General features: G+C 41.0%; 1 protein-coding gene across 3 annotated transcripts in view; it reads right to left on the reverse strand.

Moving 5' to 3' along the window:
* ARMC9 (armadillo repeat containing 9) overlaps nt 1-24,917 on the reverse strand; it is a 101,781-nt gene that overhangs the window by 44,415 nt on the left and 32,449 nt on the right. For all 3 annotated transcript variants that reach the window (XM_045031197.1, XM_045031196.1, XM_045031198.1), the window contains exons 10-13: nt 5,595-5,629; nt 4,516-4,627; nt 2,963-3,055; nt 58-148 (exon numbers count right to left, since the gene is read on the reverse strand). In XM_045031197.1, the coding sequence (XP_044887132.1) occupies nt 58-148; nt 2,963-3,055; nt 4,516-4,627; nt 5,595-5,629 (331 nt within the window). The remainder of the gene's footprint in view (nt 1-57; nt 149-2,962; nt 3,056-4,515; nt 4,628-5,594; nt 5,630-24,917) is intronic.

Below are 24,917 nucleotides of genomic sequence, written 5' to 3' on the forward strand. Positions count from 1 at the left end.
TACCTATAATGTGCCAAGGTACATGAAGAGTCCAGCCCTTTGCAGTGCATCTCTTACCTTCTGCCAGCGAAGCAAAAGCATTGATAAGCCTCGCCACGTACTGTCGGACCACCTCACTCTTGGAATGTAGCAATTTTAGCACATTTCGCTGCAAGAGAAAGCAAACATTTATCAAAATAAATGAAGCCGGAAAATTCTAGCACAGGCTTATGCAATGTTTAAAGGCATTATAAATGACGCAAATATCAGAACTGTACAAACAAAAGCATATTAACAAGTCGCCAACTTGACTTTAATCTTCCAGTCGTATGGGTGAAAAAGGTGTGGTAACAAAATAGAACAAGCTTTGATGTGCAGGGTAAAGTCATAATGAAGCAGCACCCTAGAAAAGGAAATTAAGTTAACTAAACTCAAATGAATAAAGTTAGCTTCTTTGAATCAAACAAGTATTTTGTAGGGTTTTGTTCATTTCTGACTAAGCAATAATACTACTTGGAATAGGGACATTTGCTGTTTGACAGCGATTAGCATGTTTAGGTTCAAGGGAACCATTAACAAGAAGTCTGAACAGAAGTGCGAAACCAGTGCAAGTCTTTGTTAACTTTAGGCTCAGTTCTGGCATTTCCTATACACCACTACCCTTTACAGAAAGTGTCAGATATCAACAATAGAATTTGATTGTTTTGTTTTTGGGTTTGTTTTTTTCCCTAATTCCTTGATATTCTCATAAGCGAACTAGGGGAATACGGTCTAGGTAACATTATAATAAAGGTAGGTGCACAACTGGATGAAAAAACGTACTCATTGAGTAGTTATCAATGGTTTGCTGTTGAACTGGGAAGACATATCAAGTGTGGTCCCATACAAGTCTGTCCTGGATCTGGTACTAGCCAATATTTTCCTTAGTGACTTGGATGATGGAATAGAGAGTGTACTCATGAAATTTGCAGATGATAAGCTCAGAGGGGTTGCAAGCACTTTTCAGGACATGATCAGAATTCAAAATGATCTTGATAAACTGGAGAATTGGTTTGAAATCAGTAAGATGAAATTCAATAAAGACAAGTGCAAAGTAAGAGGTAAGGTTGAAAGAACTGGGCATGTTTAGTCTAGAGACGAGAAGACTGACAGGGGACGCGATAAGTCTTTACTTATGTAAAAAGTATAAAGAGGACAGTGATCAATTATTCTCCATTTCCACCAAGGGTAGGATAAGAAGTAATCAGCTTAGTTTGCAGCAAGGGAGATTTAGGTTAGATATTAGAAAAACCTTTCTAATTATAAGGATAGGTAAGCACAGGAACAGATTACCCAGGAAGGTGATGGAATCCTCCTCCTTGGATGTTTTAAAGAACATTTGACAAACACCAGACAAGGATGGTCCAAGTATACTTGTCATGTCTCAGCATGGGGGTGGGGAGGACATGGACTAGATCAGTGGTTCTCAACCTTTCCAGCCTACTGAACGCCTTTCAGGAGTCTGATTTGTACCCCAAGTTTCACCTCTCTAAAAAACTACTTGCTTACAAAATCAGACATAAAAATACAGAAGCGCTATTACTGAAAAATTGCTTACTTTCTCATTTTACCATATAATTATAAAATAAATCAAAAGGTACATAAATATTATAGTTACATTTCAGCCTCTAATATATAGAGCAGTATAAAACAAGTCACCATCTATGAAATTTTAGTTTGTACTGACTTCACCAGTGCTTTTTATGCAGCCTGTTGTAAAACTAGGCAAATATCTAGATGAGCTGATGTACCCCCTGGAAGACTTCAGCATACCCTCCGGAGTACGCATACCCCTGGTTGAGAACCACTGGGTTAGATGACCTCTGGATGTCCCTTCCAACACTACATTTCTATGATTTCTAGGGTACCTGTAGAGGCAACAAATGAACCCTGATGAGGACAACAGGCTTACATCTTGAAAATTAGACCCATGGCATCAAAGAGATAAAGAATGAAACTGCTACTCTGGATAAAATTAACTATTATCAATAAATATAAAAGTAATGACTTTGTTAATGGCCACAGCTGGATTATCAATCACTGAGGACCCCTTCCAATCAATGTGCAGGCTAGAGCATTCTGTAAAAGAAAAGTTTGAAGTGCTGAATTTACTGAAATGTGCTTTTAAAAATGTGATTGCAGGTGCTGCATAAAAGAATATATTGTATGTACATTGTAAGAACAAAATCCTAGTTTAATTCTTATTCTGGGTCACAAGAAAAATGAATTTAGTGGATCCTCTTACAATCCACAATTTACTCAAAAAAGATTTATCGAGTGAGTCATTCTCCTGTGACATGTCACACAAGTGAGAGCCAACTTCCTGTGTTAGGATCTGATCCTGTTCCTACTGAAGTAAGTCAATGGTATAATTGCCATCTATTTCAACTGCCGCAGCGGCAAGCCCTCAATGCATTAATGAACTTCCATGTCTCCACAAGTACTACACACTCGCATGCAGTATAAACCTAAATTAAGAACTCTAGTAACACAACACCACACAGCACTAACCACAGAGACACACACCTAGTATTTCAGCAAACTGATCCCACAGAATCACTTATAGAAACTGTTTCAGGGCCTGGTCTCTGAGGTGCTTAGCATCTCCTGTCAGTACAGTGTGCATCTGACTCCCACTGACCTCCTACTGCATAACTGATAAAGGTCATATTTTGGCTTAGGGACCACCGTTAAGAGGTCATCCCACAACACTGCAATTAGGATGAAAAAGGTCAGCTCCCAAAAACAGACAGACCAACCCTTTCCCTGACAGAGAATCTGTATTAGTGGTCAATGTATTCTGAAATGTATGTCTCAACCCAAGAGATCATGTAGAAATCTGTTTAATTATTTGTATGTTGTAATAGACAGAGTTTTCTGATCAGCATATTACACAAATAAATAATATCACACACAAACCAGAGTAAGATCTACTCTTGCTGACCTGGCTACTGTTGTGGATATCCAGTAGGTCATTGCTGATATAACCCTGCAGGACGGTGTCTCTCTGCTCACCGGGATGAGACGTCGTCAAGCGCTATAAAAAATGGGGGAGGGGGTGTGGCAAATTAATCATTCACATAAATGAATGCTAATATGAGAGAGTGTCTGGGAGAATTATTTGTGGAGAATTAATCCTCCTCTCACACAGAGGATGAATTCAACTTTGAGGTCTGACAGCAAGTGAAATGAGTTTAGCGCTCTCAGCTCAGTGGCCAACCACAAAACTGTCATTCAGAATCTGTCAGCATCTGCACAGGACTGACCTGGTAAGATAGACAGGGAAGAGACCCACAACAGGGCTCAAGTCATTAGCAAGATAGGGTGTGAAAGTTTACACTGCATCCACCTGGTTTATAGGATCATCTTTCATGCCTGTCATTTTGCCCATGTCAGCCTTCCTTTTGAATCCCTCCATTAGCTTCCCCTCTTCAGTGGCATGAAGTTAAAAGATTCTTGTTGCCACCTTCAAAGTTTTGCTAGAATATGCTTACAGTTTCCCCAAAAACGGAAGATTCGAGATATAGGCAGCCTCTCTCCAATTATTGCCCTATCAAGAGAGAGTTTTTCTTGAACAAAGACACACAATCATTTCTTTGGCTTGGTCTACACTACAGAGTTAGGTCAACGTAAGGCAGCTTACATTGACCTAATTATGTCCGTGTGTACACTACAATGCTGCTTCTGCTGAAGTAAGTGGCTCACTACACTGACATAACTCCACCTCCACGAGAGGCATAGTGTTTATGTCAAAGTAGCTAGGGCAACACAGCGTCTGGTTAGACACTAAATTACTTACATCACTTGTTGGCTGTCAGTCCCAAGTGGAGCCCTCCCCAGCCCCCTGTTGGCACTGACAGCCTGAGCTGTCAGCAGGGTGCAAGCTCACAGCTAGGACCCGCTGCCACAGTACTGATAGCTCGGGCTTTCAGCACCAGGGCGGAGAGAGGGGGCCAGCTGTGAACCCCAGGGCTGCCCGGGGCCAGCTATTAGTGTCCCACTTCAATCAGTGGAAGTGCTCCTGGTGAGGACACATACCACCAAAAGAAGGAGCAAGTGTGGACATGAACCACAGCTGTAATTATGGTGGTGGCTGTACATCAACTTAATGTAAGTCAACTTCATTTTGTAGTGTAGACCTGCCCTCTGAAACAAAAGGACACCTTACCCTCCCTCGGGCATCATTCCAATGACGGTTCCAAAATCTTCCAGTTGGCCTTCACCACCCAGAAAGGCCACAGATGTAATTCACAAGGCACATCCTGCACTTTCCTCAGCAACTCCAGAGCCTCAGCAAGTGTCACTGACTGAAACTCAAGCAGAGAAGCCTCTGCATTCTCTCTCTGCCCCCCGCATACCCTATTCTGGAGGAAGACAGCTCACTCCAGATGTGAGCCATCTTATCTGAAAATTAGATTTTAGCTCCAGCTCTTCAGAAAGGGCCTATGCCAGCAGCACGAGAGCCTTCTTCACTTGTAGGGAGACCATCTCACTTACCCAGCGTAGAGCCTGCAGTAAAAAAGCTTTAAGACGATCACTCCCGCTGACCAGATCTTTCTTCAGCTTCTCATAATCCAAAGAAGGTAACAATGGCACTTCCTGTATTTTCCTACATGGCAGATAGGAAACCAGACAGTTAATAAAACCACGTTGAACTCCTTCTACGAGAGCTGTTGAGGCTACTGAAGTGAGGTAAGTGAAGAGAGCAAATCTGATTTCAAAAAAGCAACTTGCATGTGTCTTTCCTTTTAAAAGGAAAATAAATCCCACAATTTTTTGACTTATTTCCTTATCTCGATTACTAACATCAGTTTGGAATACTAGAACTCAAAGGATTTTTACAACTGGGTTTTTCACCATTTATACAGTTTGTTTACTAGGTACATTTTGCTCAGGCTGGACAGTGAAAATCAACTGGTAAATGTAATATGCATTGCCAGTGAAGGCTGCATTCTATTCTCATACACTAGCACAATACTGCTTCTTAGCACAACACTGCAAGGGAATGGTGACTTTTTAAAAAGCTGCTTTCACTAAACTGTTTTTGTTCTGAGTACTGAAATATACATTTTCTGCTAAAATCGCTCCTACTCATAGTAAGTTCCCCAGGGCCATTATCCCTTTAAGACAAAATCATTCAATCACAGAAAAACTTGCCATACAATTATTATTCCTTCAGAGACAAAGCTACTAAATCTACTGCAAAATTGGTTCTAGGAACACACAACTAAGCTTACTCGGGGCTTCCTTTCCTCCTGGATTTATGGGAACCTAACTACAACAGGACTGTACTGTCTATAGCAACTAAGGAAAATACAGCCACTGAATCACAGCTAGTAAAATATTGTGCTGCAAGCTATATTAACAGGGCTAAAAATAGTTTGCTGAGATTGGAATGTTAATGATCCCTTTACACAAAAGGCGTGTGGGCCACATTGCATTCACATACAACAGTTGTTGGTAACCATACACAGAGAGGCAAGTGATTCTCATCAGTAACCAGTTGGGTACTGACTGTCTCCTCCCACATACTCTCTTTACACATAACCAAGCAAAGCTCCGCAAGAAACACTTACACAGGGGCTAAAGATGCTCTTAACATTGTTGATGCCTGGAGAAAAGGAAAAGGAAACACAATAGGTTAATCCAAATTTTACACAGGCAGTGCTTATTAATTGGATTCACAGTGTTCTCGCTCATCGGAGTTGGGAGGTTTGGAATCTACCACCACTACCACCATAGTGTACTTAAACATAACTAAAGCTAGAGGTAAGCGACTGCTTTTACTTCAATGGGAGTTGGATCAGATGCTAGCTCCCAAGTAAAAAGGCCTTTGATTATGCTCAGGATTGATGCTTCTTGCAGACAGACTCCAAAAATCACCTGATGAAGATCCAACCATTTCAAAAAGAAAACAAAAAGTGATAACAGGGAGCAGGAAAAACAGGCTTACAGACAGTGAGCTACCGTAAACAGTGAGGACTGGTATTTCATAAGAATCAGCTGGTGTCAGAGAGCCCCTGAAGGAGATGAAGGGCCACTTGGAAGGTCTTCATTGACTCCAATACTTTAAAAATACCCTTTACGGTTGAAGGGCCTTTTTTCTATGTATAGTTTCCAATTCAGATACAAAATAACCAACAGGAATTGTATCTAGGGTCTCTGTCCTATGCTTGGTGTTGTACAAAACAGAGGAAGGCGTAGTCCCTGCTTCAAGCAATGTACACAAACATGATTGTCAGCAGAGCACCCCACAGCAGCAAAGCTTGTCTCTGGTCCTGCCTCAACTTAATTCATTTTCAATCTCGTTGTCTCCCTCCTTAGCAGCCCCTTTTCAGTGATCAGAGATGAGCACCCATCAGAAGACTGACTGGTTAATGTCAGCACTGTATGTATAATATTTATCTATTTTAATAAATGGTCTTTGCTAAAGATGACTGTGGGTGGGCCTGGGAAGAAACAGTTCTGGCATAAGAGGGTTCCTTGGTATGTATTCCACTGATGTCACCTGTGTGCAATATTCACAGAATATTCAGTCTCTTCCTTTTGTGATGATTACTCCAGCTCACTTTCTAAAAATCTCTCATTACCACTTATGCTTTTAAAATCGGTCTTCTTTTATAACCAAGCTCTTTCAAGAGAGACCATATAATCAATGTCTATTGTCCGATTTAAAACTGGGAAGTTTAGAAGACGAAAGGCAGGAATCACCGCAGAGAATATTGAATGACTCCATCTCACGTACCACTGAACACTTAGGTTTCACAATGGTCAGAGGTATCCCTTACTAATACAAGGAACATTTCTCTCACAAATGGAATGAGCTTATGGTTGCACTGACAGTCATTTTATGTTATGTTTACATCAGTGAATACTGTACACAAGAGCCAATTAATGGTTCTTAGGCCTTAAAATTAACCTGTCTTGACAGCAGAGCTCCCATGTTGCAGGAATTACTTTTCACAGTGGAAAAGTCTTTCAAATGTTTCATATTATATATAAACATTCAATTTACCTTTCAGTTACTTTTTTTTTCATTTTCCTTGATGCTTTTGTAAATATTAAAGGTAAGTTTTGTTTAAACAAAGCTTTCCCCTGACCCAAAACCACTTTCTCCTACCTGAGCTGGCAATGAAATTACAAATCATTTCTAGCACCTTAGGGCTTGTCTACACTTAAAATTCTGCAGCTGCACTGCTGGAGTACTTCAGTGAAGACACTACCTACGCTGATGATAGGAATTCTCCTGTTGGTGTACGTAATCCACTTCCCCAAGAGGCAGTAGAGAATTATCCCATCAACCTAGCGCTGTCGACACCGGGGGTTAGGACGGTCTGGATTTTTCACACCCGAGCAACATAGTTATACTGACCTAATTTCCTAGTGTAGACCAGGCCTTAGTCAGCTCCGTGACAATAAATGAGCACAACAGCGACTGCACTGCATGTTCCAGCAAAAGGAAAAGTAACATGGGTAAGCTGGAAGGGGGAGGGGTATGGACAAATGACACCGTTGGCAAAGGAAATACCTCAGATTGCTAGCAGAGTATGTGATAGTCTGTATCCTTACGTTCATCCTTTTTACAAGACTAGGATAAATTTTATACAAAGTATGCTTTGTGAGGTATTATTTGAAAACTCACAATCTGCTGAACATTATTGTCCTGCTAAAATGCGTGTGACAACTTTGTATGTAAAGTTATAAAATTCTACTATATAAAACGTGTTCCAAGTCTAGGGAAACAGCTTCAAACCAGTTCCCCAGAGACAAGAGTGTAGCCAACACCGCAGACAGGTGTCAACATAATTAGATGGATTATTGCCTGGTTAAGTAGCCATTTTTTGGCAGGAAAAAGAGTGAGAGTGAGAAATGTACATGTTGGCAAAGAAGCAGCTAGAAGTTCCTGTCTCCCCAGACTTCCTGTCTCCTGAACCCCACCAGGAGACGATTCTGAAAGAAGAGAAAAAGGATAAAAATGAGGAACAGAGGGCTCAAATCACTTCTCTCCTCCCTCTCTCTGCCCATGACATCCACACCTGAAGGACAAGGAAAGGAACAATGGACTGGGGGAGAGGTCTTGGCTGAAAGGCATCCAGCCATTAAGATTGCAAAAGAACATGCGGTGAGAGAGATTCTTCTGCTTTATGTTCACTTAGCTTGTTAAGTTAGGTATTAGATGGCATTTTACCTTTTATTTCTTTGTAACCAATTCTGACCTTTATGCCTCATTATTTGTAATTATTTAAACTCTTTCCTTCTGTAATTAATAAACTTGCTTTATTGTTTTACCTAAACTAGTGCATGTTAAAATTGAAGTGTTTGGGAAACTTCATTTGAGATAACAGGATTTATGCATATCATTTTCTATTAATAAAATGACGGACTCTCTCAATGTTGGCCTCCTTTCCAGCATTTCTGTGATGTGCTGTGAACACACAAACTTGCCTTACCATGTGTCCCCTGTAACCAAAACAGAGCCATGCACTAGAGGAAGTTATAAATAGTGTGGATGAAAATGTGTAAGGGGACACAGAACCGAGCCTCTTTCGGAGTTTTTGGAAGAGTTTTGTTTTTTTAATTTTGAGCTACAGAAACTATGGGGTGGGAAAATTCTTACATGGTGGGAATTCTTAAGGTCAGTCTGATAAAGTGGGACAACTGATGAAGAAACTTCATCAAAAGACCTAACAACTTGGGGTTTTCCTGAGGCAGTTTGATGTGGCCTGGCAAGGTGCTTGCTCTGGCCTGGCTCCTGGCCAGCCTAGAGACTCTGCCTCACTCCCAAAGTCCTGCCACGACAGTTGAGGATACTCCCTATCTAGATCGGAACGCTGAGGGCAGGACGCTCTTGGTGGACGGCTCTAGACTCTAGCATTCACTTCTCTGACAATGCCTGGATTTGTTGACCTCTAGGGCCCACCATGTAAGGCCAATTTCTTTTTCTTAGGTGTTTGCCTGTGGTATGATTATAGACAAAGTACACAGACTATTAAGGGCCAAATTCTGCCATCCTTAACCACACTGACTATTATCTTACTCCTGGAGTAGTCCCTTGAAATCAATGGAACTACTCATGGAAGAAGCTATTGTTCAGTGTAAGCAGAATCTGCTCTTTAGGGACAGGAGTTGGTTTACAATACTACTTAATGTACTGGGGCTCCTTTTTTTCCCCGGTATCTGCTCTTGGGGTCAAGTGTGATGGGCTCATTTTATTCATGCAAAAATAAATGCCTACTTCTACATAACTGCTCTGGGGTTAATGCTGTACATTCACTTTTACCACATTCATGGTGATTTTTGCTTTTGCATCAGGCTGCACATAGTTTAGAAGCATCAATGGCAAATAATGGAATCATTCAAGATGCCATGAAGAATTTAATCTTGTCACAGATGGTGGATTCCTTGTGCCCAGATGTATGATTACTTTGACAAAAGCCAATTTGCAACATTTCAGTGTTGCCTAGTGAAAAGAGCTCTAGGGACTCAGGAGACCTGGGTGCTAATCCTGGCTCTGCCACTGGCCTGCTGGGTGATCTTGGGCAAGTCACTTCACCTCTCTGGGCCTCTGCTTCCACATCTGTAAAATGGAGATAAATGATACTGGACTTTCTTTGTAAATTGCTTTGAGATCTACTGATGAAAAGTGCTAGGTAAAGGATGGGTACTGCAATAAAATTAAATGAATGCCCTTGGCTGTTAAATAAATGCACAAGCAGGAAACAGACCGTGTTTGACTCTGCCAGGGAACAACATTGATACAGAAATTAGGTTAACATGAGTTAAAATAAATAATAATGATAATTCTTTAACAAATGTGCTTTATTTTTGGAACTTGTTTGGTCCTATATTTTAAAATAACTTTATGAGAACAAGAACAGCAGTAAAACATAGCTAGTAAGTTATTTGATTTCTACAGAAAGCCATTTGAAAGCTAGCCAGTGCTGTTACTAGAACACTCATGGTTTATAGGGCTATACGTTCAGTTTCCATGATGCTTTCGGTTGGCCTTGGACAAGCATCTGAGTCATACTGTATGCTGAGGGACAGCTGAACACCACTGTGTTCTCAGGCCACAGCTGATTAGGTCTGAAGAGATCTTAAGTGAAATCTTAATACTGTTCTATGCCTTACATTCAATTTTGGAACAACATATTCTGGTATAAGGCCACCACAGTTCATTCTTTTTTAAAGTTGTGCCATCTCTATGAATAAAGACAGACTTTACTGAGAACTCTACAGCCTTCTTCAATAGGGCTTTATAACCAAAGAAAGAACTGCAGAGCAATCAATCCTTTTAGTTATAATATTCCAATTTTAACTCCTGTTTTATTACTCAGTACCCCATAAAAGTGCTGTTCCCTTAGCTACAAGGTGCTTTGTCCCACAGTAAGCTCGGAGTGGCATGCACACACACACCTTACAAAGTTCCTATAACTAAGCCTGCCAAATCAAATATACTGCAAGCCCCACACCACTCATCACATCCTGCATATTTCACAATGTGTGTGTTTGTTTGCTTACTTCAATTCATTCTGTTTGGTATTGATCTGAGAGGTTCCAGTCTCAGGACATGTTCCTAGTTAAATACCTTTACACAAACGATAAAAACTGGTTTTAGCTCTCTCCCTTTGACATCAAAACATCAAATGGTCCTGAGCTCATGTGGGTCTATCTAATTCAGGCATTCAAGTACTCATGATTAAGTTATGTACTTTGAATACGCTCTGGACAGTGGCACAATCCCATTTCCTCCACTGTCACATCTGGATATAGTAGCCCTGAAAGCAGTACATCTGGGAGAGCGCAGCAACATTAGGCACACTGGTTGACTGACACAATGAAGCTGCTTTTTAAGGTGGCATTTTCAGGAGGAATGTCACAGAACAAGGGCTCAAGGACTCAAAGATAATGAGGCATGGTAGCAATTTCTGCGGGTAAGTCTGACCACTGAGACACCTCTCACCCCAACCCATCGCGATCCACAATAAACCCCTTATGGTTCATGAGCAGCACATTCTACATACAATAGCACAGCACAACATCCACTACCACAGGAGGCAAAAAAGAAGAGATCTGAAAGAAACTGGTCCCATTAAAAATTTAGTAACAAATAAAATACTCACTGTAATCAAGGTTTCCACAAAGCACTTTAAATATGGACTTTCACACTGGGAAAGCATTTAACGTTCAATGCTCCTTTCCTAATACGTATAAAGTGACATGAGCATTTACCTGGAAAAGGTAACTGGATCTACTTACAGTATGTATGGATCCCAGTGTGGACTGCTTTGCATAATGCACTCAATGGGACTACGAGGGTACTGGAGCCAATTTGGCACTAAGATTTTTGATCCCTCACAGTCTATTGAATCCTCTTTCTTGATTCTTATATTGAAGTCAGAATACTGAACTATTAACATCATAATTATTTTTATGGCAACAGAGAAAACTCTGATGTCATAAGCATAGGGATTTTGAACGTATCATGGGTCTAGCAGAAGGGGAAACTGGATTCTGGAGGAGAACTGGACTTATTTAAAAACAGATATCAGAAATAATTGTAGGAAAAACAGCAAAAACATCAGGCCAAGTATTCTATAAATACGCTGCCCTTCCATTCAAGGATCTCAGAGTATCTTATAATAAACTAAGCCTCATAAAATCCCAGTGATGCTGGTAAGTAAATCCCCACTTTGCAGCTAGGGACACTGAGGTGCAGAGAGGTGAAAACAAAGACCCCTAACTCACAGTCCTTATAACTTAAATTCTAGACCACTGGTTTTCAACCTTTTTTCATTTGCGAACCCCTAAACAATTTCAAATGGAGATACAGACTCCTTTGCAAATCTTGGACACAGTCTGCGGGACTTCTAGGATTCACAGATCATAGGTTAAAAACCACTGTTCTAGACAATACTTCCCCTCAGGTTTTCAAGTTTACCCAGTGCAATGTTGCTCTTTAGCTACAATTAGCTAACATTAAAAGGACTCGCCAGGCCATTTTAACAGCCATCTACTCAACCTGACACCATGCACCTGATCTTTCTTTCCATGGGATAGGCGCTGATATTTTTTAACCTTTTGAATAATAGTATTTTGCAGGCTGCCAGTTGAATGATTAAGAGGAACATATGGCATATAAATGTATCTGTGACATCCTAAGGGTTCATTCTGTACAAAATCCCACACAAAATATGCCTTGCGGCCAGCCAATTTTTCAAACCTACACAGTGAATGCAGAGACTAGGTATCTTTAAATAAGGAAATAAAAAACCAATAGCCCAAGCACAGCTCAATCTGCAGAGTCATAGGCCTATAACTAATGTAGCTGTGTTAGGTCTTGCCAAAGCTGACCCAGTTGCCATATTAATTTAAGTAATTCTGTCATAATGCAAAATAGCTACAGATGGCAGCCCTTCATTACAGAAAGAAGCAAAGCATGAAGGTGACCAGGGTTGAACAGAAAAAAAAGCTCAAAGGGAAATCAATGTTTATAAAAGAAAACAGACACATGTCATCTGAGTACCAAAAACCAAAGATGATTTAGAAAATACTGTAGCTGTGCATCCATCCAATTGGCTTGTCTACATTATTTTATGTGGTACAGCATACAGCGGAAAGCCAGCTTCTGATTTCAGTTACTAGGGTGAAAAGCCAGTGTAAAACTTGCAGGTTCTCTGAATTTACAGAGGTGTAACTGAGGTCAGAATTAAAAACATAGGTGCCTGGTGAAGATGTAAATTACAAGATCAAAGTTCAGCTTACTAGCACCCTGAAATATAAACAATATGCCTACAGTTTGGATGCTGAACTTGTTCATTATTCATAATATGCTGGTGCCAACCAAAAAATCAGATGCAATCTGTAATGGACCAGATTCTGAGCCTGTGTAAATCACATAGCTCCACTGAAGTAACTGGAACTAGGCCAATTTATATGATCTCAGGATCTGGCCCACGGTCAGTTCCTATAATACTGCAGGTATTTTCATGTATTTGGTCTTATGCAAATTTCTCTTTTCTCATACAAAAAAGATCCTCTAAAATAGATCAGTTATAAATGAATCAAAGTACAGTGCAAGATTATCATGGTGCGTTAGTGTGATCCCACTAAAAGGCTGCCTCAGGTACCAGCATATTAGAATGTATACAACATATGAGTAAAGAATTGAAATATTGCGTGGAAAAAAAGAACCATCCCTATGAGCTTAACAAATGCCATCTAGCTGGAGACCAATGATGCTTTGTGGATAGCTTTGAAAATAAGTGGATTCTTTTTTAATTTGCATCTTTCTATCTATCTTTAACTAAGACCATCAGCATAAAAAGCAATACGTGTTTCTCCAAGGGTCCTTTCACTCCTGCTAATTCCCCACCTGAAATCAATCCTTCTTGTTAAAACTTCACAACTGGCTGCTGCAGAAGCGAGTGGAATGTCAAACACCAAATGAAGATCATGATAAACGATGACTCAAAGGATCAACAGAAATGTATTGCTTTAATGGAGATAATCTTTTAGTACAGGTGGGCCTGGCTTGCACTCAGCGGGTGAAGATCAATGGAGGTACACTAAGGTTACATTTGGCCCCATGCATTCAGGGATACTTTGGGGCAGTTTCCTAAAACAAGAGGTTATCCACTAAGGGTGAGCTCTACAGGTTTCACTGTATTTTCAGAGGAGGAATAAGTAAAAGCAGCAAAAAAAAAAGGAGGAGAAAAAAATCATGTTTTATGTAAACATCCTTACTAAAGACAGGAGTAGTGCAGGGGGAAAATACACACACACACACGATTTTCTAAACAGAACATTGCTTGACATTTTTAAAGGAGGTGTCAGTAGCTCTTTATGGTTTGATTTCGTACTAGATTGTTTAGCAGACCAATATCCTTTCTCTGCAAAGAATGCACTGTCTGTGGGCAACATCAGATGCTTATGATGCACTTGTAATGTTGTCAGAATACAAATGCCCATCTGGGGTGCAGAAGGCACAATCAGCACTCCCTGAACTATTTTGGTTTTGGTTTTTTAAATGAAAATGATGTGGTATTTGATCATGTTTAGAGTACCCGATCTCAGTTTGTGATAAAAAAAATACAAGTAGCTCTTCTGGGGAAAAGAATGTGAATCTCTGCCATGTTATCTTAAGTAGTTTATCGACTTACTTAACAGGGTGTTGCAGGGGGTAGCTAGTGTTTGCACTGAACTTTGAAGATGCAATGTGTTATCCAAGTGCTAAGTATTAAGGCTCACAGATCAAACAAGCATCTCCTACACTTTATAAAGAAGCTATGTTCGGGTATGTTACAGCTCTTGAGTTGAGGTGCTTTGTGTCAAATACATTACACAGAATGAGTTCCATTGGAATTTATATCTTGCTCTCCATGCAAGGGTTCCCCAAACCCTTATATAGGGTATGGCTACACTTACGGTTTGCAGTGCTGGTAGTTTGCAGCGCTGGTCATCCAGCTGTGCAGGGCCAGCGCTAGTGTGTGGCCACACTCACAGCTACCAGCGCTGGTGTGTGGCCACATTTGCAGCGCTGTTGGGAGTGATGCATTATGGGCAGCTATCCCAGCGTTCAAGTGGCCGCAACATGCTTTTCAAAAGAGGGGGGTGGAGTGGGGTCTAGTGTGACAGGGAGCGGGGGGAGAGAGAGAGGGGATTTTTGGAGCCAACACTGTGTGTTTAGCTTCCTGCCTTGAAAAATCAGAACGTTTCCGACCCCTTAGTCTTAACTCTTAATTGCAAACAGCCTGCAGCCAACACGACTCCCCGCTGTTTCATTCGCTCCCTGCCTGCCTCTCATTTGATTGTTTACAGCCAGGTACAGATGATCACAGCAAACAGGAGCTCTGTTTGTTTTTTTAGATAAGCAGCAGCGGCAACGGAGCTCCGCGCGGAGCTCGTTCATAACAAAACAAAGAGAAATTTATAAAAGCATTCTGGGATACATCCTTATACCCTGGAGGCCAATCACAGCGCTGGTGTGTGGCCACACTTGATGACCAGCGCTGCAGCACCAGCGCTGGAATCCTTATTCCCCATGCTGAGTGAGGTGTACGGCCAGCGCTGCAGCCAGGGAGTTGCAGCGCTGGAAGTGCCCTGCAGGTGTGGCCACTTACTAATTGCAGCGCTGGTGGAGGCTTTCCAGCGCTGCAACTCGCCAGTGTAGCCATACCCATAGGTTTAAAAAAATAACTAGTGTCCATAACAGTCAGTGTCTCGGTATGAATGAAAATAGAGCAAGTGAAATTATCATACACAGAGCAAGAAGAGAAATACAGAATGTGACAGGCTGCAGCAGGCAATGTGAAAGATATAAAGAAGATATAGAAACTTACATATCCGTCATCACAAGGGCTGAGAGAATAATATCCCTTTATGGACAAACAGGCATACAATAAAATAAAGAAGATTAAAAAAATAAGTTAACAGAAATAACTCACAGAGAAAACAGTTAAAAAAACCCAAAAACAAATCAAATTAGTTGAAGAGTAACAGACTGTTGAGTTTGAAGAGCATAGTGCAAACTCCTCCTCCTCCTCCTCTAAATCTGCAATAAAGCTATTAGTACCTATGGCTGTAGGACTGAGAACAGGATAGGCCTCTAGTTGCCATTTGCATTGTTAGGCCTGCTACAGACACGCCTGGTCTACACACACTTTTTGTACAGGTATAATTATTTTGGTTCTGGATATGATTTTTTTAACCAATATATTTTTATACCAGTACAACCCCTAATGTGGATGCAGTCATACTGGTATAAAGGTGCCTTCAACCAATACTTCTTCCTGTACAGGAATAGCTATATAGGTATTAAACACCTTCATACTGGTATAACTGCCTTCATACTAGGGGGACTGGATCGCTATATAGTTAGAGCAACAGATACCAGTGAGGCCAATCTTGACTGGATGACACCAACTACTGAGAATGTAATTGTCAATGCATTCACTTGCACTGCTTGGGACTTCTCACAAGTGCAGTGTGACAACTGTGAGAAATAATACAGGAGGTGGGAGGGGCGGGATTAGTCTATAAGCAATTTCCTACCGAAGGCAGCTTCAGAGCTGAACTGAGGTGAGTTCCCAGAGGTCAAAGTCAGGGTGTAGCTACACACAAACTGGAATCAAACTAACCAAGGGTATGTCTACACTTGCAGAGTTTTTGTGCTGTAAGTTTCACCAGTGATAGGGAACCAGTGAAAGAAAAGTGCTGGTTTGTGTATTCACTTAATTCCTCAGGCGTCAGAGAGTGTTTACTCTAGCAGCACTTCCATTGCGGGTGAGAGTAGCGCTGTAGGGCAGCTATCCCACAGTGCATCTCTCTCAATAGGTCTTGTGGGAAGACGGGGGTGAGCAGAAGGCATTCTGGATGCCTGCTCAGTGCCCCGTGATGCACTGCTTCCTGTCCCAGCAGCCCCATTACTTCCTTGTTTATTTCGTGGCATTTTTTTTAAAATACCCTGCTGTCAGTCTGGCTGCTTTCCCCACCACATCTACAAGCAAAGGGAAAGGGAGTTTCAAACTTCCCAGGGCTTACAGGGGAAGGGGCGGACGTCCATTTCCCTGGCGTCAGAGTAGCGGAGATGCTGGCCAGAGTGGTCACTTTTGGTACCATGGGATATCCTCCAGAGGACAAAATGTGTTTACACAGGTAGAACGTGTCTTCACTTTCACAACTGCACAAAAAGAACAGCGGAAAGAACTGTATGCCTCTCGTGAAGTTGGTTTTCTTTTTGCGGTGAAACTCAAGCCATTAAAAAGTGTAGATGTTCCCACAGTTTTAGCGCAAAAAAGGGACATATTGCACTTTAAATGGCTAGTGTAGACACAGCCTAAATCAGTTGCAATTCCCACCTTCAGGGCATGTCTACACTTACTGGTAGATTGGCACTGCTGCAATCAATACAGCAAGTGTCGATTTAGCGGGTCTGGTGAAGACACGCTAAATCGATGAGAGAACACTCTCCCATCCATTTGTGTACTCCACCTCCCTGAGAAGCCTAAGGGAAGTCGACAGGAGACGCGCTCCCATCGACACAGCACAGTGTAGCCACCATGGTAAGTGGATCCAACTATGTCGACTTCAGTTACCTTATTCACGTAACTGAAATTGCGTAAGTTAGATCGATTTACTGCAGTAGTGTAGACCAGCCCTAAGTTATTTCAGTACAAATCTGCTTGTGCTCATTTCAAATTAAGAGTGTCCTTTTTCGATTTAACTGAAGTTGTTTTTAAATCTAAATAGGACATTCTGAATCCAAAATAAGAGTGTTCACACACAGACTGGCACCAATATAACTAATGATACAAAATGCACCCACTTGGTTTATTTTGGTTTTAGTTTGTGTGTAGAGGAGCCCTCAGTATTTAGTTACTCCTACCTTAGTGTGACCAGATGTCCCAATTTTATAGGGACAGTCTGGATATTTAGGACTGTGTCTTATATAGGTGCCTATTACCCCTCAGCCCCTGTCCTCATTTTTCACACTTGCTACCTGGTCACCCTAACCTGCCTGTGTAGACAAATAAGTACATAGGAAAATGCTACAATCTGCAAGTCCCTCATTTAAGTAGCATCCATACTGTACTATTCCTTCAATTTTAGTAAGGATATAGGAATTTTGCTACTCTCCATCATGATTTGGATTTGGAAATAGCATTTGTTGTGTTTGCCTGTAAAACCAATACCTAGACCATTTGAGGGAGGAGAGAGGAGAATAAGATATAGGAGTCCAAGTTTCCCCTTCCCTCCAGAATTAAGACATTTTATTCAAACATGAAACATCTCCCCTACCCTCAGCGCAGAGAGTAGTTACACATGAAATGCACACCATACTGTGCATCAGCTGGAAAGCATAACCTGTCTTTGTCTAGAATATAGAGCAGTTTTGTTTCTGCGTTATCCAAGATCACATATGAGCATTTTTTTCTACACAGGAGTGGGGAAGACAGGAAAAGGTCTATTTTGTCCTGGGACGAGTCTACTTAAGGCTATTAGCTGACATAATAGGTGGTTGGTTTTTTTAAATGACAGAAGTACACCCACAGAAAATTTAATGAGTACATTCTGGAAAGCTAAAAACAAGAATTCTACTATTGTGCCGCCTGGGTTTGCTCCGGTAACCTACTATAGACAGCATTTTACAAACAAAAAAAGAATGCTTGTGACAAAGTAGCTACTATTTAACGGCACATTTACATTAGCAAGGAAGATGTGCTTATTCAGGAAAGGAAGCAGTGGAAGACCACAAGAAAAGGGAACATACTATGCTAGGTTACACAGTAAAGAAAACAAACAAAACCCAAAGTCCCAGAGGCTTAAGACAATAAATGACTTATATGAAGTCATTAAATAAATAAGCACCTTAAGCAAAAGCTGACATCTGACAAGAGTGTCAACATAAAAAAAAATACAGGTTTTTCCTCACAGACCCTTATGAGCTATGCCAAAAGAAATCTACCATTTGCCAAACGGACAAGTACAATGTAAGTAGAATTATGGTTTAGTCCCCAAAAGGTAAACAGAACGCAAGGGAAGAGCAAATAGCCAATGGCAGAGAAAGAATGTAATATGCTTTTTAAATTAAAGATGAAGGACTTTACAATTTAATATAGGTTCAATATGTGCTGTCAACTATTTGCATTAAAAGAGCAATGACTGAGACGCGCCCAGGACTCTAAATACAACAGGTTCCATCAAGGAAGTTATTTCTCTTCACCTTTATACTTAGAAGTTTCACTGACTTTGAGTGTTTTATATTTCATTGTTAAAATTTTGTATTTTAGGTGCCTCATCAGCTTCTATGGGTTTGTGTTTCAGCGTTAACATATTTTAAAATATGACCTAAAAAAAAAAACAGTAAGTGCTAAATACTCCAAACTGCCATGATAAAGTCCCTCTCTAGAACAACATAAAAGGTGATTTTAAAACAAAATTTCAGTTTTGTCTAGACGAGGATAAAAGGGATATTGTAAGCATGCATTAGCTACCACGTTCTAACAGAGTTGGAGGTGATAGACATATCTGTGTAGCTCGGATTGAGCTAGCACGTTACAAACAGCAAGCACGGGTGGTGGCACAGGCTAGTCAGCCGAGTCTTGCTCACATGCTCAGGGTTTAACTGATCGCCATATTTGGGATCGGGAAGGAATTTTCCTCCGGGGCAGATTGGCAGAGGCCCTGGAGGTTTTTTGCCTTCCTCTGCAGCACAGGGCATGGGTCACTTGCTGGAGGATTCTCTGCAGCTTAAGGTCTTCAAACCACAATTTGAAGACTTCAATAACGCAGACATAGGTTAGGGGTTTGTTACAGAAGTGGATGGGTAAGATTCTGTGGCCTGCTTTGTGCAGGAGGTCAGACTAGATGATCATAATGGTCCCTTCTGACCTTAAAGTCTATGAGTTTATGAGTACTTACTGTACCTAGAATCTCAGACAGGGTTGTCCTCAGGGCAGCTAGCCTGTACTGCCATGTCATAGCTACACTGCTACTTTTAGTGCATCAGCTTGACCAAAACTAGCACACATGCATCTATCTAAAATGGAAATTACACCTCCAAGTACAGTGTAGAAATATTTTAAGGTCTTTTGAAAGGTAAGGCTTCTCCTTCGGCCTCGTCTTCACATGGAAAAAATTGGAATAAATTTTTTTTTTTACAATGAATTCACTAGCATGTGGCAAATAACGTGATTAAATCCTCAAGACAAGGTGATTACAATTCTAACTCAGGGTAGCTGGTCAGTATAAATCAGGGGTCGGCAACCTTTCAGACGTGATGTGCCGAGTCTTCATTTATTCACTCTAATTTAAGGTTTCGCGTGCCAGTAATACATTTTAATGTTTTTTAGAAGGTCTCTTTCTATAAGTCTGTAATATATAACTAAACTATTGTTGTATGTAAAGTAAAAAGGGTTTTTTAAATGTTTAAAAAGCTCCATTTAAAATTAAATTAAAATACAGAGCCCCCTGGACAAGTGGCCAGGACCCGGGCAGTGTGAGTGCCACTGAAAATCAGCTCGCGTGCCGCCTTCAGCACACGTGCCATAGGTTGCCTACCCCTGGTATAAATCCTAGGCTTCTCCTAGTTTTTGTTGCATGATTTTTAAGGGTTTTTTTATTTTCAAATAACCGGAAGAATATTTTTTATCAGACTAACCTAGGATCAAAACAGAAGAGAACCAGTGGTCTAAAATACAGACAAGTGGGCTAATCCTGCAGAGACTTAAGTGTGAGAGTAATTTACTCGTGCATAATCTTATCTGAGACTACTCATGCTTGAATCTTTGCAAGATTGGGTCCTCAGTGTGCAAACTAAAATACAGTCTGCATTTATAATTAAACATTTTAGTTAGAGACCTTGGTTTTCTTCTGCCAAATAACTGTTGAGGGGACTATGGTATGAAAAGCTATAAAAACAAATGTATTTAATTTTGTAAAATTATTCCTTCAACTGAGAATATTTTTTAAAGTGTTCATGAGGCTGACATCTTGAACATCAAGTTTCAATCCCAAACAATTATATCTGAATTATGAAGCACTAACAATATGAAGGCTATCAATCTCACAGACAGGAAGCATACCCCATACCACAATGTAGAAAGTAGTACCAGGACAACCAGTTTTAGTCAACTGAAGACCATGAGCTTGATCCTGCAAGATGCTAAGCACACTGGCTCCAACCCAGCAAAACACTTCAGCATATACCTAACTTTAAGCATGTCAATAGGCCTAATGAAGTTAAAGGGACTACTCATGTGCTAAAGTTAAGCATGTGCTTAGGAGCTGTGCTGGACTAGGTCAGAGTGTTCAGTATTTTGAAGGATCAAGCCCCACATTGCCAATTAGCCAGAAGCGTGTTAGCCACACCTAGCTTGCATTGAACAGATATGACTTCAGAGATGGAGACTAGGGGTACATCTACATTGCAATAAAAAAGCAAAACTCGACACTGATCCACAGAGCCTGGGTCAATTCACCTGGGCTCACAGGCTCAGGCTAAAAACTACAGGGTAGACGTTCAGGCATGGGCTGGAGCCCAGGCTCTGAGACCCACGCCCTTGCAAAGTTTCAGACCCAGGCTCCATCCCAAGCCCAAATGTCTACACCGCAAGTTTTAGCCCCAAAGCCCAAGTAAGCTGAACTGAGCCAACTGTGGCTGTGCTTAGGATCTTTATTGCAGTGTACATGTACCCTAGAGATCCTAGTCCATTATTCGCTGAGTACTTTAGTATCGCCAAAGGACAGTTGTTACCTAGAGAACATATAATACCCCAGTTTGATTCATGCTCTATATTAGAAAGATGAGAGCCTTATTATGGAACTCTCTGGGCAGCATTTGGCAGACAGTCCACAGCACAACCAGCCCTGGGGTGGGACTTTCTTTTTCTTTTCTTTTTTTTTTTTTTTTAAGTCGAATACATTCATTTTTAAACTTACCCACCAGCTTACTGAACTTCAGAAAATTAGGAATTTGATCATCTCTTTAAATGCTTCAAATTCATTATTGTTTTTTTCAGAACTGCCAGTGCTGCTGCTTTGACTTCCCATTCTCAGATCCAGACCCCTTTGTCCACGGCATTGCCCTGGCCTAAGTCTTATGCTTGTGGAGACATCCATGCCTGAATCCTGGAAGTCAGTCCAGTGGGAACATCTAGCTTTTAGGTTTACCCTTCTGCTTTAGACTCCTTTCAGTGATGGAAGGACAGACTTCTAACCACACTATGACACATTAAGATGTGTATTCTTGTGCGATAATACACCCAACAAACTGATGCACTCTGCCTTTGATTTACAATTATATGACCACCCAGAGACCTCAGAATTTTGTATTCCACCACAACACTTTCCCAACCCATAAAACGACTCATTAAAAATATCATGTTGCCTCTATATAAATCCATGGTACGCCCACATCATGAATACTGTCTGCAGATGTGGTCGCCCCATCTCAAAAAAGATATATTGGAACTGGAAAAGGTTCAGAAAAGGGCAACAAAAATGATTAGGGGTACAGAACGGCTTCTGTATGAGGAGAGATTAATAAGACTGGGACTTTTCAGCTTGGAAAAGAGATGGCTAAGGGGAGATATGATTGAGGCCTATAAAATCATGACTGGTGTAGAGAAAGTAGATAAGGAAGTGTTGTTTACTACTTCTCATAACACAAGAACTAGGGGGTCACCAAATGAAATTAGTAAGCAGCAAGTTTAAAACAAATAAAAGGAAGTATTTCTTCACACAACCCCCAGTCAACTTGTGGAACTCCTTGCCAGAGGATGTTGTAAAGGCCAAGACCATAAGAGGGTTCAAAAAAGAACTAGATAAATTCATGGAGGATAGGTCCATCAATGGTGTCCCTAGCCTCTGTTTGCCAGAAGCTGGGAATGAGCGACAGAGGATGGATCACTTGATGATGACCTGTTCTGTTCATTCCCTCTGGGGCACCTGGCACTGGCCACTGTTGGAAGACAGGATACTGGGCTAGATGGACCCTTGGTCTGACCCAGTAGGGCCATTCTGATGTTCTTATGTCCAAAATGAGAGCAACGCTCAATGAGCAGGGAACAAAATAGAGCAAACAAAGGAAATCCTTTTTTAAGAATGTACTCCAAGGTATACAGCCTTATTTCTTTTGTACAACAGAGAACTGTCGCCTACAGCATTAAGACTCAATCCTGCTCTTTGACACTTGAGTTCATCCATGCATGCTGTGTGGAGTAACTTATTTGACAAAAAACACAGGGCACTGCAATGTATTTGAGGGCAGGACTGAGCCCTTTGTTACAAAGGAGAGGTCAGAGAGAGCTTTATAAGTGGGGGGACAGTTACTGATGGCTTGTCTACATTTTGAGTTACTGCATCCCAGTGAGGATGGAAATTCTAGTCCGCATCAGTGTGTCACGCATTAACTGGTGCATGTGGACCTTGCTGGTGCAAACTATCAGCTCCCTAGTACCCAGGACTACATTAACACCCACTTGCATGCCACACCACCAGCAAGTTCCACACGGGCGCAGACTAGATGAGGACTAGAACTGACACCCCAGAGGTGTGCACTAACACACCATGTAGAAAAGCCCCTAGAGTAGCTGGAGAGGCCATATTTTGGTCTCTTTGACTGGTTCAAAGTAAACAGTGAAGTGACCTTCCAACACATACCCAGCACAGATGTTACAGGCTCAGATTCTGATGGCTGATTCTGCCCTATGTCACTTGGGACACAGTGCCTCTAGCTTTATTCCAAAGCTGATGTGAAAAGCTGAAACTACTTAAGGACAGACAAAACATCTAGTTGCATAATAAGCAGTTATCTGGAAATTTTAAAGGAAAGAGTGATAGGCTACCTCGGCAGCCTTGTGAGTAATCTGCACTGCCTGCTGGAGATCTGGATTTGATTTCTAGTCCTAGTCTCTTCTGCTTTCTGGGTCAGCAAAGATTGGGAGTGCTGCAGCATATCATAGAGATGGACAAGGAAGAAGTCCCAGACTTTGTGAAATGCCGAGTTATTTCAGCTTTCTCTAAGGAAGTGGGCTGGGCAGGTTTTCCTTTTTTGACATTACTATTCTTGTTTGAGTTTCTAACTAGTCATTGTTCATACACCTAGAATGGTTCTGGGAGGCACACTGTATAAATTGGAAACAAACAAAAACTATCGTTCAGAAGGATGAAAGGACTGAGTCAGAGGAGCTGCTTACAATGTGGTTAAGATTTGCAGGGCAGACTATAGTTAATCCTGTCCCCAAACCTTGGCTAACAGCTCGGTTGGTAACATGATTAGATCCCACCCACACCACAAATTTTAATCCTCTTGTAAATCAGGCCAGGTGACAACTGTGTTGTAACTGTCTCTCTTATAGCTGTGGTCATAGTCACAGCTCAGGGACTAGAGAGCGAGGAGTAGAAACAGGAGGAAAGTAGTGGGATCCACCAGAGATGCAATGTTTTCACTGTGGAAAACCTTCAGTAGAACTGAACAGAATATCATACACCAAATAAAAAATATTGTAACAAACCAAAACATCTGTACAGTAACCTCCCAAGTGTCCATATTGCCCTCAGGCATCGTGGTATCAGAACCAGGGCCTAAATCATCTAAAGAAGGGACAGAGAAAGGAATCTTTTGCCTTTCAGACTGGGTCTATGCTAGTCTTGTATGGCAAGTTACCTACGGTTAAACTGCTGTTCGTGGATCTGTGCCAATAGCAGTAACAGGGGAGTACAAATGTAGAGAAGACCCCCGCATTTTATCACTGTCATCTAACCCAGCTCAGGGTAAGTCCACAATAACAAGATAGTAAATATTTGCCTGTTCACATTAGCACACCCCACTGTTGCTACCACTAAATGAGCTGCACCAGTGAAACCAGAATAGTGGAAGATTTTTTTTGAAAAAGGCTAGTGGAGGCATAAAGTTTTATATTGCAAGTCAGAGAAAGCAATCCTGACCACTATGGTACACTGAAGCAAAGGAGATCTAATTGAGCATGGTGATCTGTGAGGTGTACTCTATTCTCCTAAACAAGAACATAAAAAAGGGTATGGAACATCTAAACAATCCTCTCCTCTTTGTACAACCAACTAATCTATATATTGTCATTATAAAGATCAGCTGGAATGGCAAACAGATCAGCAAGAATTCTTGCTTCTTTTTGTTGTTCCTTTTACATATCAAAAACTATCACTATACAGTGAGGAAGACTCGGTGCTGTCATGGCAAAAAAAATGGGAAAAGTTATCACGTTAGTTTACGAAAGACAAAGTAATAGCACACAATATTTTAATTAATATTAAAGTTGTTTGTCACAAGAAACGAGAACATTCAACTACATAAAACACATGTACAGTTAAAGTTTAAAGCCATTCAATAATATTTACTCTATAATTAAATACCTCAC

This window comes from Mauremys mutica, chromosome 9 (genome assembly GCF_020497125.1).
Source record: "Mauremys mutica isolate MM-2020 ecotype Southern chromosome 9, ASM2049712v1, whole genome shotgun sequence".
In the NCBI taxonomy this organism is placed as follows: Eukaryota; Metazoa; Chordata; order Testudines; family Geoemydidae; genus Mauremys; species Mauremys mutica.